The 16,093-nt window shown below is 36.6% G+C and overlaps 2 protein-coding genes across 2 annotated transcripts in view; one reads left to right on the top strand and one right to left on the bottom strand.

Moving 5' to 3' along the window:
• LOC135080100 (amidophosphoribosyltransferase-like) overlaps nucleotides 1–8,244 on the bottom strand; it is a 35,491-nt gene extending 27,247 nt beyond the window's left edge. The window contains exon 1 of the mRNA XM_063974782.1: nucleotides 8,094–8,244. The gene's annotated coding sequence lies outside the window, so the exon portion shown is untranslated. The remainder of the gene's footprint in view (nucleotides 1–8,093) is intronic.
• A 2,886-nt stretch (nucleotides 8,245–11,130) lies between these two features.
• LOC135079933 (bifunctional phosphoribosylaminoimidazole carboxylase/phosphoribosylaminoimidazole succinocarboxamide synthetase) lies at nucleotides 11,131–15,781 on the top strand. The gene is made up of 8 exons (XM_063974575.1): nucleotides 11,131–11,302; nucleotides 12,873–13,076; nucleotides 13,784–14,041; nucleotides 14,124–14,249; nucleotides 14,331–14,416; nucleotides 14,500–14,668; nucleotides 14,808–15,025; nucleotides 15,354–15,781. The coding sequence occupies exons 1-8, from the start codon at nucleotides 11,284–11,286 to the stop codon at nucleotides 15,543–15,545; spliced, it is 1,272 nt and encodes a 423-aa protein (XP_063830645.1). The 5' UTR covers nucleotides 11,131–11,283; the 3' UTR covers nucleotides 15,546–15,781.
• Nucleotides 15,782–16,093: the final 312 nt, after the last annotated feature.

Genomic DNA, 16,093 nt, shown 5'->3' with positions numbered 1-16,093 from the left:
CTATATCTCCCTCCTTACTGCACCTATTATATTGCCTCTGAAGCCTATTCATGGTGGCATGATGACCCAGGTTGCTTTTGGAACCCTGCACTAAAAAGGGTACATATCTTGCGCGTCGAGGTAACTTTAAAGGGGCATTTAGGTTGATGGATTCCAACAACTTTGGACAGTCCACCACGCCGTTTATGATCTTGTGCAGAAGTATCTGATCCAAGAGTTGTCTGCGATCTTGCAAGCTGTGCAGTCTGAAATGAGCCAAGCGTTCCCCATACTTCGGAAGACTCCTGGCCTTCCCGGTCTGATATGAGAGATGCCACATGAACCGCTTCTGGATGCGCTCAATTCGCTTCACATGAACATCATAGTGAGGAGACCAAACCTGACTACAGTACTCAAGACCTGAACGAACAAGAGTCACGTACAGCAGTATTTTAGAGGAAGACTTTTTAAATTCCTTTGCGTTTCGCAATACAAAACCAAGCATCCTAAACCCTCTCGTGACGACATGATCGATATGCTTGTGAAAACGCAGGTTCTTATCCATAATGACCCCCAGGTCGCGAATCGACTCCACTTCCTCCAAAATTTGCCCGTTGACACTGTATACTGGCGATGGACTTTCCCTACTTCTCGTGAAACGAATAAATTTACATTTCTCCGTGTTTAGGTACAATTTATTTAAACTACACCACTGAGACAACCTATCAAGATCTTTTTGCAAAAGATGTGAGTCGCTAACATCTTTGATCTGCATACAGAGTTTCATGTCGTCTGCATAAAGGAAGCAAGAGGCATGGTCGAATACTGTAGTCATGTCGTTTATAAATATATTAAAGAGTATTGGCCCAAGATGCGAACCCTGCGGCACTCCTGAAGTAGCATGAAACGACTCCGATGAGAAACCTCTCATGACGACTCTTAACTCCCGCTGTCCGAGATATGATTCAAACCACTCAAGAAGACTGCCAGTAATGCCAAAGTTAGATAGTTTATTTAGTAAAATTTTGTGATCGACTGTGTCAAAAGCTTTGCTTATGTCAGTGTAGATAGTATCGACCGGGATACGGGAGTCGAGAGACCTAGCAACCAGTTGGACAAACGGGATGAGATTTGTTGCAGTGGAACGTGATACCATGAAGCCAGATTGCTGAGGTGAAATCAAGTGTTTTATGTGGCACGATAAATAAGGGCAGACTAAGGACTCGAATACCTTGCTAAAAACTGACAGTATTGAGATGGGTCGGTAGTTTTTCACAGAAGCAGCGTCACCGGACTTGAAAATCGGAATGATTCTTGCTTCCTTCCAGATAGAGGGAAATACTCCCGTGGACAGAGAAGCGTTAAATATGATGGCCAACGGCAAAGACAAACAGTCGTAGCATTGGGCCGCAAACAAAGAAGGAATGCCGTCGGGACCTGCACCTTTAGTTCTATCTAAATATTTCAAATTATTTTTAACTTCCCTTTGGCTCAAAGATAGGCGTCCGAAGGAACCCGAGTTAATATTTTGTACCCCGACCATGGTGTTATGGGGCAAACTTGGTCTGTATACAGATGCGAAGAAGGACGCAAAGAGATTGCAGATCCCAGTCCCACTGGACTCCTCCCTGACATCAGATCTCATAGTAGAAGGATAGGGATTACTGTTTACTTTTTTACCTTTCAGAAAGGTCCAGAATCTTTTGGGGTTGGTTGATAGTGAGTCCTCGATTTTGGAAATGTAACTATGATAGCAGGAGTCGATCATGTCCGAACATCGTTTTTTTAATGTTTTAAATGCTAGCTCATCTAAGGGGTTTTTATACTTTTGATAATTTAATCTGAGTTTATATTTTTCGCGTATGAGGCGAATCAGATCCTTAGTGTACCAAGGGGGAAACTTCTTCGTGGCAGGCTTACATTTGGGGACGTGCGTAGAGATAGCTTCCTTCAAAATACTGTAAAACTTATCTGTCATTTCATCGACAGAGTTGCAAGCTGCCAGATTGCCCTCCCATGGAATTGAATTTAAATATGACTTAATTTTGGTAATGTCCGCTTTAAAAAAGTTTGGTCTTTCCGAAATGGTGCATGAAGACATAGTAGCAGAGTTACTAATAGACACTTCAAACTCAAGAGGCGGGTGATACTGGTCAATATTTGTAAGCAATGAACTACAGCGTAAAACATTCAAAGGGCCAAGATTAGAGAGAACCAAATCCAAAATCTTGCACTTATCATTTATAACCATGTTGTGTTGCTTCAAATTATTCAGAGCCAAAAAATCAAGCAGGGCAATTTCCAAAGGGGGTTTTAGTTGATTAGCAGACGGCTTAGTTTCATCGGTCCAATCTATGCAGCTGAGATTAAAGTCCCCGAGGATTAATGTATTCGAGCTTGATTCTAAGACTCTGTTAGTGTTATCTAAAAAGTGGTCTAATATACTTTTATTAATTGGAGGTGGAAGGTACACACTGCAGATTAAAAGTTTGCTGACAGTTTTTTTATTTTTAGAAATGGTTAATTCTATCCAAAGATCCTCGCATTGGCTTTCGAACCGATGCATCCGGCGGGAATGCAGACGCTTGGTCACAGCAATGAGTACCCCACCACCCGATTTGTGCCTATGAAAACCGCTAGTTTCGCGATCCCGCCTGTATACCACGAATCGATCGTCCAAAATTTCTGAGTCAAATATTGTGCTATTTAGCCAAGTCTCGCACATAACTAAGATATCATAGTCACAGCCAATTACACTTTTATATAACTCAGTTGTCTTCGTTCGAAGACCCCTAACATTTTGAAAATATATATTTAACTTATCGAATGTAACTATTAGAAATATTGTACTCCAGTTTTAAAGAAACTATATAATTATAATTAGTACCTAACTTAAGCTAAACTATCCAGCGTCGCCGCGCTACGAACCAGGACATATTCAGACGTATCTGTTTTACGCATATATATGCGTCCGCCTCGAACCCAAACATGTTTGTATTGGAGTTCCTTCGCCCGGTTCCGAGCCATACCATGAAGAAACTTGTTGTCAGGTGACAGATTTTCCACTACGTATATTGGTGTTCTCTTGTCTGACTTAAGCCCCACATGTCCCGTGTTTAATCTATCCTGAGGATGACTCTTATTGTATTTCATCACGGCTGCCAACAGGGAGTCCCGGTTGCGAGGGCTGCTTAACTTAACCAGGATGGAACGGGGGCGAGGACTCTCGGGGTTTTTCTTTGCGGTACGCGAGCAATAATGGACATCTGACTCCGATATGGGACAAGACACGGCCTTGCCTAGTTGTGTCACGATTGTCAGCAAATTCTCAGACTTATGTTCCGGAACACATTGGATCTCCAAGTTCGAAGAACGAGATATTTGTTCAATCTGGTTGAGGCGGTTGGTGATAGAATTTAATTCACTATAGGCCTTATACAGAAGCTCAAAGTTGCACAGCGTGCTATGGAGAGGGCTATGCTTGGTGTTTCTTTGCGAGATCGAATCAGAAATGAGGAGATCCGTAAACGAACCAAAGTCGCTGACATAGCCCGACGTATTAGCAAGCTGAAGTGGCAATGGGCAGGGCACATAGTACGCAGAACTGACGGCCGATGGGGCAGAAAGGTTCTGGAATGGAGGCCGCGTACCGGAAAACGCAGCGTGGGACGTCCACCTACAAGGTGGACCGACGACATCGTAAAGGTAGCAGGGAAGCGCTGGACGCAGGCCGCTACCAATCGATCAACATGGAAAGCATTGGGGGAGGCCTATGTTCAGCAGTGGACGTCCTGTGGCTGAAATGATGATGATGATGAGATAATATGAATTTCTATGATCTTTCGACAACTTATTAGCCCGGAATTTTCCTCATTAGTTCGTTCACCATCCCGCATAGGACTGATAAAGGAACCCCAACGCTTCTTTAATCACTTGAAAACTAGCACCACCCCACCTCACTCCCACCATCCTGAATTAGCCAAACCGAGGTTTATGCCCGTTTTCACCATCAATCCCTAATTTTTAAGTGACCTATATGGTAACACATAACAGGAATTTTGTTTTCATAGGGGTCACTTAAAAATTAGGGATTGATGGTGAAAACGGGCATGTTACTTCTCTACACTCGCCTATTGTCCACAAACAAATCTGTCTACGGGAATTAATTACATCGGTAAGGCCCAGAACAGACGGTGAAACGCAACTGCAACGAAACTGCAACTGCTAGTTACTTTTGAGTTGCATCTAAGTTTCTGCCATAGCGTCCGTTGAGAGACCACACATGACGCGACAAGTTTGAAACTTTCATTTCAGTTTCATTCATCAGAATCATCAGAAAGTTGCAGTTTCGTTACAGTTGCGTTTCACCGTCTGTTCTGGGCCTAACTAGATCTAGCCAGCCCGTCAAAAATACCACTGTGAAAGAGTAACGAGTTCTGCAATTTCCCGAAGCTCGATTTTATAAGTTCCTCCGCCATTCACCGTAATTATTTCAGATTGCGATATCACAGGCCTGCCTAGATTGATTTCTAGGCTATTATTGCTGTTTTCTATTTGTGCCTATCTGGACCTATCGACAGGCCCTGACAAGTGGGCCAATAACGGAGCAATTAGTTGAAGGCGTTCGCCGATAACTTGAGAAACTATTGCAATATTGTCCATTCCATGTTGTTTATTGTTTGTTAATTTATTATTATCTAGGGCTCGCTTGATTGACTTTACAAAGCCGAGTTTGAACTATGAACTAATAAAATATTATTAATATGTAAAAAACATAAAAACAATATTTACCATGATCACGTAATGAACAAAATGAGCATTTTGTGACTAGAACATCATACTACAAACTAGAGATGAAACGGATAGTTGTTTGGCCGGATACCGGATACCGGATATCCGGCCAGCTGCTAGGCCGGATAGCCGGATATCCGGCGGCCGGATAGTTGGCACATTGTCTCGTTGCATGTCGTGACGAGTATAGTGCCGCACAGGTGCTTCGAACGCGATCAGTGGGTCTATTAGTAGAATAGACTAGTCACACTTGGAAAATCGAATCCGTCCGAATAGAATGTCAGATTTTGCCACTTGTCTAGGGGGCAGATCAATTCAATTTCGGCTGCAATCGTGAGTGTGTGATTTAATAGCGAAAATTTAACTATACTGGTCATCACAAAAATCGGCCCACCTACGTTTTACAGTAAACTCGTTTCTACTGACACAGTCATGGCGCCCCAACAATATTGGTGTTATTTGAAAGCCTAATAAATATCCTTAAAGAAAAACACATTTAATTTCTTAATAAACGATTAACATAAACGCGATATACAATAAATGTGACTTGAAAAAAGACCTCACTTTGGGCTCACCTCTGGGATCAATTAGACCCATTTTTATGGTTATAAAACCAAATAATGATCTCACGTGTCCTCTTTAACAGATGGATAGTGATTAATCCCAACTTAACAGTTTTATAGCCATAAAAGTCGGCTCAAGCGTAACTACCTATTTTTTGAAGAAGTGACTCTGGATTCTTCTACAGACACATTTTTGGGGTAAAAACCTTTCCTTTAATGAAATGAAGTTTAGAACTAGGCTTTTAAGTGGTGCCAATATTGGTGGGAAGTGGGGATGCATACGTTTGAAAGTGCTTGTCGCGGGAGGGTCGATCTTTGTGATGACCAGTGTAGTTGCATGATGTCATCAGACCATCAGTGAAAAAAAAATCGCCTATTTTATTTGGCAATATTTCGACATTAACAGATATTTACTATTTATCTATGTATTCGTCATTAGAGAGAATAGCCCAGAAAAATAAATTAGTTTTGAAAGGCCTTAATATGGCTTTTTTGTAACTTTTTGGACTTTAAATAAAAGCCGTCATTATTGTAAGCAATTTTATTGATATTTACCTCAAAGATAAATGTATTTCATTTTATTAATAGGAAATTGTCGTTTTTTTTAATAACCGGTATCCGGCCGGATAGTGAGTTACTATCCGGTATCCGGCCGGATAGTAAATTAGGGCCGGATATCCGGCCTACCGGATAGTTGCCGGATATCCGTTTCATCTCTACTACAAACTACAAAGCCTAAAGTGACTGAACCTGGGACCGCGCGTCTTAAAACCATCCACCGCGCACTGGCGCGGAGCCACGGAGGGATCACAAATCTTCCTACTCCTACTACCTATTTTTCCTCACGCAAAAAATACTGAACGGATTTTGATGAAACTTCACAGTATTAATTTTTATACAAACTCAGTTTAGTTCACGCGGGCGAAGCCGCGGGCAATAGCTAGTCTAAAATTGTGTTTTATTATTAAATTATTAACATCATAATATAATTATCTCTGTGCATATAATTATATTATGATTATATGAATGAATGAGGGAAAAGAAAGAGAAATGGACAAAAGCCGTAACTGAATGGTATCCCCGTGAAGGAAAAAGAAGCAGAGGCAGACAAGCAAAAAGATGGGAGGACGATATCCGCGAATTAGCAGGGCCATTATGGCCACAAATGGCTAGAAACAGAGAAGCATGGAGATCATTGGAGGAGGCCTATGTCCAAGGACAAACTGGAGATGAGTGCAACTAAATTGTAAAATTAAATGTTAATGTTGTAAAATACCTTGTAATCCAGTAATAAAGGCTTATATTATATTATTATATTTAATATAATTATCTATGTATAAAATTCACTAAAATGAAATAATCGATCAGTGGGTGAGCTAAAGTGTTGTTTTGTAAGAATCATTTTTTTATTCAACTTTAAAATATTTTAATGATTACATAACTGATTGTATTGGTCATAGAATAGATGCAAAATAAATTAAGTTTTTTTATTTTTAGAGTGACGATGAACTCCAAGAAATTATCTATGAATCTTCCGGGAAGAATCCCATTAATTTCCAATAAGATGTAACATGTTATTCTACTTGTTATAGTTTTAATAAGCTGTACTTTACACCCTGCACCAGAAGATAGCATTAATAAGTACCTACTATCAAAATTGAAGATAAGTTGAGTTTACCGTAACAAGCGAAACAAATCTATCAACTACTTTAGATACAATATGAATAATTTTAACTAGTATTTTAGAATAGAATACATGAATAATAATAATAATACATAATCATAAGATTTTAAATTTAGATTTGTTGGTTGCATACATTTTAATTGATGCATGAATAACCATCAATGAAACCGCTTTAAATTTGAAGATTTAAAAAATACGTAAAATACTATCAGATTTATTTTAATTTAGTTTAAGGTATCATAGTTCTAAACATAAATTAATAATTTTTGATTAGTGCATTATTATTCTTGATACTTTCATGAAAAACATTTAAAAAAGTTATTATCAGGCACAACTTTTGTTGTTTTCAATCTTGACAATTTCTGCAGGATTTAATTAATTATAAAAAATCGAGAATTACTGTGGCAATATCTATGTTAGAAAGTTTTGCCATAAAACTTTCTATCACCATGGTTTTTAGAAAAGTTTCTAGGATTGCCTCATTTAAACATTTGCTTAAAAACATTAACAATACTACTGAATTAACCTGTAAAAAATATTGTTTATTTGCTATAGCTTAAAATATTAATTTACTGGAGATTTTAGTTTATAGAAATCAATGAAACTTTCTTGTAAGAGAAGTTATCTTTTGTGTCATATGAAATAAAGGTCAAAATCCAACGAAAATCTTAGAACACCTGCCAAAAGGACGCAATTTTTTGCGTGAATTTGTGTGTGATGTAATGTTGATCTAGTAGTTTTTATCTATGAACGCTGGCAAACTCAAACAAAATATGGTTAAACCTTGAAGTAACAAAGTTAAAACGATAAAGTCTTTATTGCTGCTCAGAAAATGTTTTTATTAATTCGTTTATTGCGATAATCTTGAAAGAAGTTTGGGTAAATAGATCGTAAATTTTCATAACCATGTGGGCCACCAAATGTCACTGATAACCATACGAAGTAAAAAGTATCAACATGAGGGGCAAATACACAAAACCACGGTGTCTATTTTATTGCGTCGCTTAACCAACTTTTTGTCAACAGCTGACCGAAAAGTTACGAAGTCGAATTTATGAAACAAGAATAACACTTACCTTTGAATATTTTGTTGAAAAAGCAATCGATTCTTGAGAGTTTCACTACAAATAATTGTTTAGACCGTGTAGTAACTGTAGCGGAATGTCCAAGTAATAAATGAATGGTCGTATGTATTTGAATTTGAAGTTAACTGTGCGAATGAGATAAGCTACGGCAGATGAAATAGCTATATTGCTACTACGCCTAAACATTATTGATACTTGCTAAAATGCACACTTATTCACTAGTTTTTTTTTTTTTTGCTAAAGGAAGTAGGGTAAGGTGGGGCACAATGAAACAAAAAAACGTTTTTTGTTCATAGAAACAAAATATCTTATTATTTTAATAAACTCTTTTCAAGAAAATTTACATTAGCTATCCCTTTAATAATCAACAATATCAAACTACATGTTTCTATAGGTAATCTCAAATTATTGGCACTTTTTCGAGATCAATTTTTTGTTTTACTGTGCCCCAGATCTGGGGTACAATAAAACTAGGGTAGGGGTACTATGAAACAGATTGGGGCACAGTCCGTAAACACTCTTCGCACTTTGTAGTTGGGCGTATATCGCACGACCTGTCCCTCTTCTTCTCGGTTTTCCTTTTTTTTCTTGAAATACCTATACAATGTGCTAAAATAAAAATTTTTCAGATTTTCTGCTTCTCATAAGTTCATATCTGCTTCATTAGGAAGCCCTATATCCGTTTTTCTTTTCCGGTTACGAACCATTGTGGTGTTTTCTAAAAACAAAAAACTTATCTTACACTGAAACATGTTTTACTGTGCCCCGTTTCACTGTACCCCATGACCCCCTTCAATAACACAAAAACATATAACATTCTTTAGGTTATAAACACCGGCCTTCGTCTGATGTCAATATTACAAGAAATATGCAAGGATTATTAAAAAAATAGCCATACATACCTTTGGTAAACAGTGTACTAATAAAATCGAAATCTTTTTCGTGAAAAAAGATACGAATTACTTTTAAAAATCAGTTTTTTTGCAAGAATTCAACAGGCAGCTTTCAAATTGAGAAAAGACAACTGCACCAAGATGGCAATGCAAACGCTTAATAAAGCAGTGTGGCCAGTAAAAATAAATTGATAAAAAGAGGTAGAAATATTAAACTTGTTTTACTGTACCCCGTGTGTCACTGTGCCCCCTGTAACCCTACATAAGTTGTTTTGTCAAAATATACATCGGTACGCGATAAGGAAAAGCCGTGAGTTTAAGATGGTGATGAGCAAAATTTATTGAATATTATTATTTAGAGTTTAAAAAAGTTCCAATATTAATAATATAGAAAACAAGGTTAAAATTAAATATAAAAAGAGTTGCACTGTGCGCATGTTACGAAGGCAACAAAAAAATCGTTTCATTACATGTTGTGATCCTAAATCATCCTACACTCCAAAATAGATCCAACCAAAGCACAGTGTGTTATTGAGACTGTATAATCGGACATTCTCATTTATTTGATGAACCTTATAGAGCTCAGTTATACAAACATGATAGTAAAACTCCCGTTTGAACGTTACTACTACGTTCCACGTAGTTTTCGCGGTATAAAAATTCAAAGTTACGATTATACAGTCTCATAACACACTGTGCAAAGGACAGAATCATAATAATTAAATCCAACCAATTTTGAATGCACTTGCCTCATTTAGGTAATTTGTGGAAAAAATAAATTAAAATCAGTGTTGCTGATAGCAATATAAGGCAAGTTTCCTAAAAAAAACTTTTAGTCTGTCAGTTACAGATGAAACGGACATCCGGTAACTATCCGGTATCCGGCCTAACCAGCCTAACGCCCGATTCCCATAATCAATCCTTGTCCAAATCCGGATTACAACTGTCAAATTGAATTCAGTTTTTGATTATATTTCCAAAATTTTCGATGCATTTACACTTTAATATTGTTTAAATAGTCTTATAAACAATATAAAAATGTAAAAACATCAAAAACCGCAGTTATTTTGGCCAAAAACATATTAAAATTTGACAGTTGACAATCCAAATCCGTATAATTTGGATTAGGATTGAATATAGAAATCCAGCATAAATTTACTATCCGGCCGGATACCAGATAGTAACTCATTATCCGGCCGGATACCGGATATTAAAAAACTACGACAATTTCCTATAATAAAATGCAATACATTAATCTTTGTGAGGTAAATATCAATGAAATCGCCCGAATTAATCTGCCCCCTAGACAAGTAGCAAAATGTTACATTAGATTAGATCAAAAAGTGTCACTTATCTAGTCTACTAGATCGCGTTCGACGCACCTGAGCGGCGCTGAACTCGTCACGACATGCAACGAGACTATGGGCCAACTATCCGGCCGCCGGATATCCGGTATCCGGCCAAACAACTATCCGTTTTATCTCTACTGTCAATTATTATTATTAAAAAATATTGGACACGTATTTTTTTACTTGATAATCTAACAAGTAATTACGAAATTGTAATGCGTTGACACACTTAAGCACTAAGGCGGTTATCATACTGCTCCGCGCTCCGCCGCGGAGCGCGTGATTTTCATATAAAAAATCACGTGCGCGGACGCGTTGTCAGTGTGAAGTGCCGCGCGTGTTTTCTATACAAAGTGAGGTACTTGCATACAATGATTAAATCTGTCGCCCCGCGCTCCGCCACGCCAAACACGCGCGGCACTTCACACTGACAACGCGTCCGCGCGCGTGATTTTTTATATGAAAATAGCAGGCGGAGCAGTGTGATAACCGCCTAAATGACGTCACGGGCCTCTTCTTCTGAACTTTGGCGCGCTTTATCTCTTTATATTTTCATTATTTTGAAAGTGAAAAATTCGTGTCGAGTATTTCTTGATAACTGACGGACTAATTTAAACTCTTGCTTTTTTTACCCAGGAAACATCCCTAGTACTGTATTACACTTATGGCGCTAAATATACGTACAATTATGTAGTTACCTATTATGTTACATCTTTCACACAAACAAAATTATAAAAAAAGACAAAAGTATCAATCAGACACGAGCCGAGTATAAACCGAACTTGTTATCAGAAGTCGCCGGCCGTGTGCGTAGTTGGAGCACGTGGTAACGTCGCTCAGATGCTGGATCAAAACTTTATAAAAGGCCCTCGCTGAGCGGTAGACCCATCGCGCGACGAGAAAGCTTGATACGTCCCGGTTTCAACAAAGCAAATCACAATGGCTCACCCGAAAAAAGGTAATTTTTATTCGTTGTTGAAGATAAACAATAAGCTAACAAGTTAGAGGTTACAGCCACCTATTCGGTTTTACTTCATTAAACACATCGTCGTTTTTCATTGAGTCGGACTGTCGTTAGGAATTAATTTATACGGCCTTGAAGTGTAAACATTGAACCTCATTCAATCAAACATTGTATTCCATGGTTAGGTATGTGACTTTGAAAAATATTTAATATAAATAAAATTATCAATTTACTAACTAAATTTAAAAATACTTGCATGCTCTAATATTGCTATTTTGATGTGGTTGTACCATCACCTATCTACCACCAAAAAACGTAAAAAAGCCTATGTTTCAACTAAGTTTTGTAAATAGCATTTAAGATAATTTAATTATCTGATAGACCTTGAGCTTACTTGCTTTTTTATGCTTCCTTGGTACCCCAGATATTTATTAAACTTTTGAAACACTGAGTTTGATAAAATTTTCAGCAACTTTTCGAAAGTAAACAAAATAAATGTCAAGATTTTTTTTCTTTCTATTTTTTTTTTTTACATTTTTGGTAGTTTGGCTTACGTGGTTCGTGTTTTTTAGCCTCAATATAAATTTTATGGTCATGGTCATTCCTTGTTGCAAAATAATTCAACTAATTCAAGGGCTGTAAAATGTTGCCATTTTAAAAAAAATATTTGTACAGCAAAATGTACATTTAAGTTTAACAAAAATAGCTAAGCATGTTCATTAGCCCTTTCTACGATATAAATGTTGGTATGATATAAAAAAAAACCTTCGAACCTTAAAAACATTGTATCAATGGTAATTACTTACCCACCTCATGTCAGTAAATTGTCTAACTTGATCTCCGTTGTTTTTTTAATTGGGAAATTGGGACCAATATTACTTAGAAATTCATACATGATTTGGTGTATGAAAGGATGTTAGTATTAAATTGTTTAAAAAATCTGTCCCCGCTAGTTGAAAGGGTGCGTCGACCTCCAAATCAAAAAGGAGATAAAAAAATTCAATTAATTTAAATAGGTAATTCATAAGTAGCTGTCCTTGAGTTTAACTCATAATCCGAAAAAAACTGTTACATGCGTCTTTTTAACTATCGGGGGGAAAATTGGTTGCGTAACATATTGGTTGGTAATATGTAAATAATGTATAATAATGAAAAGATTCCACAAGACAGTCAAATGTTATCTTTTTCTGCATTATGCATAAAATAAACACATCTTTTTTACTGTGAAAACAAGTCCATAAATAATCTCCGGGGTTATCATATTGCTAATAGCAGGTGGAGTATCTACAACAGCAGTACATTTCACATAACTTTATCTCATTGAGCACAAGCTATACTTACTGCCGTATTACTCTAATATTAAATGACTGTACATACACTGTGTTTTGATCTTGCATTTAAAAAAATGTTTTAAAAAAATTGCAATAAATCCATCAGGGATCTATTTGCATAAAAACATGATTTAAGAATGCATAATTTTTCGCAATGTCAATAAAATCTTTGAAATAAAATAACATAAAACAAAAGTATTTATGTATTTAATGATATTATTATGTTCTTTCAGTTGGAGATTATGAACTTGGAAAACTTATCATTGAGGGTAAAACCAAACAAGTTTTTGAATTGGTCAAATACCCCGAACATTGCCTGCTCCTGAACAAAGATAGAATCACAGCTGGGGATGGCGTTAAGGCTCATGACTTGGAAGGAAAGGCGGCTATATCCAACCAAACCAACGCTAAGGTCTTTGAAATCTTGAAGGCAGCTGGTAAGCTTTATTTTTTATTTTACATTAATTAATTATTCGTAGCACTTTCTTGGAGATACTTACCTACCGTAATACATGTTTCAATGTAACTACTGCTGTTAACTGCCTAGATAGCAAAGACATACCAACATTGTTAATTTTTCTCTCACCAAGTAGTTATAAGGTCAAATAAGTAGATATTATCTCCGGGTCATCAAGGGCTAGAAATCAATACGTTTTATCATCTCGTTGTTTTTGTATTGTTAACCTCATAGCGATCCATTTGCTCATTATAACTGGTGATAATTATTTACTCAAATAATAGAATATAGCTTCTTAAAGTAATATTTTCTGACATACTTACGTCATTGTGTTGCTTACAGTTTACTCAATATCGTTATGAAATACATGAACTTGTAAGCACACATTGTTTATGATATTTTATCGGTCACCGACTATGACCTTTTATGTAGCAAACATCTTGAAGGACATCATCTACATTATACTTTAAAAAATAGTTACCATAATAACTGTACCTTAACTAAGTACTGTAATTTTTGGATATAGAGATGCGGCTTCAATTTCGCAAAAAAAAAAACCAACCGCGGTCTAATAAATTGCCACGGTATTTCGAAGATTAGCCTCATCCATAATTGCAAAGGAAATTAATAATTTTAATTTTAAAAAATCGCAACAGGATAAAGTATGATAATCTTTTCAATTTTCAGGTATCAAAACTGCTTTCGAAAAGATCGCTTCACCAACTGCATTCGTGTCAAAGAAATGCGAAATGGTTCCGATTGAATGGGTAACTCGTCGTCTAGCAACTGGTTCATTTCTGAAGAGAAACCCTGGAGTCCCGGAAGGATTCCGTTTCACACCGCCTAAACAGGAAACATTCTTCAAAGACGATGCCAACCATGACCCACAATGGTCTGAGGAGCAAATCGTTTGTGCTAAGTTCAAAATTAACGGTCTTGAGATTGGTGAGTTACTTAGCAGTTTTACTTAATTATTCGTAATAAATAAAGAATCAACCGAACTTAGTTTCTATTATTTTCATTACAGGTCAAGATGAGGTCGATTACATGAGAAAGGCCACTATCCTAGTTTTTGAAATTTTGGAAAAGGCATGGGCACTTCGTGACTGCGCGCTTATTGACATGAAGATTGAATTTGGTGTAGACAATAAAGGTAGTCTATTAATATAAATTATAACTAACAGTATTATTAATAGTGTTGAATTTTTTTTAATACCTGCCTTTTCACTTCTAGGAAATATCTTGCTTGCTGATGTTATCGACTCTGATTCCTGGAGACTTTGGCCTTCTGGTGACAAGAGGTTGATGGTTGACAAACAGGTAAAAATCCCTTAAATTCAAAGCAGTCTAAAAAATTGTAATCTGTTATTTTATTATACTAATAAATATTTAATTAATTAAAGGTGTATAGGAACTTGACTACAGTGACCGCAGCCGATCTAGACACCGTGAAGCGTAACTTTGATTGGGTAAAAGATCAACTCGACCACTTGAAGCCGACCATCCATCACAAAGTGGTCGTGTTCATGGGCTCACCAGCAGATCAGGAACATTGCCAAAAAATCGCTAAAGGTAATTTACAGATACCCACACAAGATTTTAACTTTTTAACTTGCCACCACATCTTTACTAAGGTTTTCTTAACCCTCTTTTGTTGAAAAAACTGACTATAATGACGGCAAGTTATTAATTAATATTCTTATTTTTAAAGCTGCTCGTGATCTTGGATTGGACGTTGATTTGCGTGTCACCTCCGCTCACAAGGCTACCGAAGAAACTCTTCGTATTATGCAACAATATGAGGACACCCATGGAGCTCTGGTGTTCATTGCTGTAGCTGGTCGGTCAAACGGACTGGGGCCAGTCTTGTCTGGAAACACCTCTTACCCAGTCATTAACTGCCCACCTCCTTCAGACAAGCTAGTCCAGGTAAAATCATAATACTAATTTACTTGAATGTAATAATTATTTTTTGTTGATATTTACAAACATTAATTATTATTAAACTTTTTTTATAAATACCTTCACGCAAAACAACGCCATTGTTTTTGGTAACATAATCTTGAATGAGAATAGTTTTTAATATACATACAAAGTATAATATTGAATTTTGTACTAATTGTATAAAATGTACCATTTGCGTACATATTTTATTATTATGGCAACACTCACAAATTACAGTACCCCACTTCAAGTAGAGGAATGTAGGTACCTAATGCATTTGTTTTAAATTATTAATGACTTCGCATTCTTTTAGGATATCTGGTCATCACTGTCGGTTCCATCCGGATTAGGCTGCGCTACCGTAATCTACCCAGACAGCGCTGCCCTCATGGCTGCTCAAATAATCGGACTCCAAGACTACCTCTTCTGGGGAAGACTTCGCTCGAAACAGCTCGATATGGCCACTTCTCTGAGACAAGCTGATAAGCAAACGAAAAAATTATAAATTAAAAACAAATGTTTCCTATTTTTACTATAAATATTTTTAACATGGTTTTGTATACGTAACAGTACAGTATTTTCAGAATTAACTTTTATAAATTCAACTCGAAAAGATTGTAAAGTTTTAAATCGAGATCACACCGCGGTATGCTTTATCTATTAGGTTCGTTATGCATTTAAAAATGTATTCATAAAACATTCAGTTTACATTCCAAGAATAAAAGTTGTTTTTATTAATAATTAGGTTATTATTTATTTACCATCCTGTAACTCTTTTGTACTATCCGCCGTCCTCGTGGTTTTCTCGTCCTATGCCTACCCTAAACTAGCCTTTTATGCAAACGCGAATCTTGACAAACAAAGATTGGCAGATCAAGATTAATATTAAAATAATAAGATAAATGAATGCATACTGAGGCAACATTAAATTTCAGCAATCTGAAAAACATGAGTATAATGTATTGTATAATCCTGAATCCTGATGCATAAAGTTGGCCTATTAATTTAACACAGGTACGAGTACGACTGTACTCAGTGTTGCACTATCAAATG

This window comes from Ostrinia nubilalis, chromosome 2 (assembly GCF_963855985.1).
Source record: "Ostrinia nubilalis chromosome 2, ilOstNubi1.1, whole genome shotgun sequence".
Taxonomy (NCBI): Eukaryota; Metazoa; Arthropoda; class Insecta; order Lepidoptera; family Crambidae; genus Ostrinia; species Ostrinia nubilalis.
This window is presented reverse-complemented; position numbering and strand designations above follow the sequence as displayed.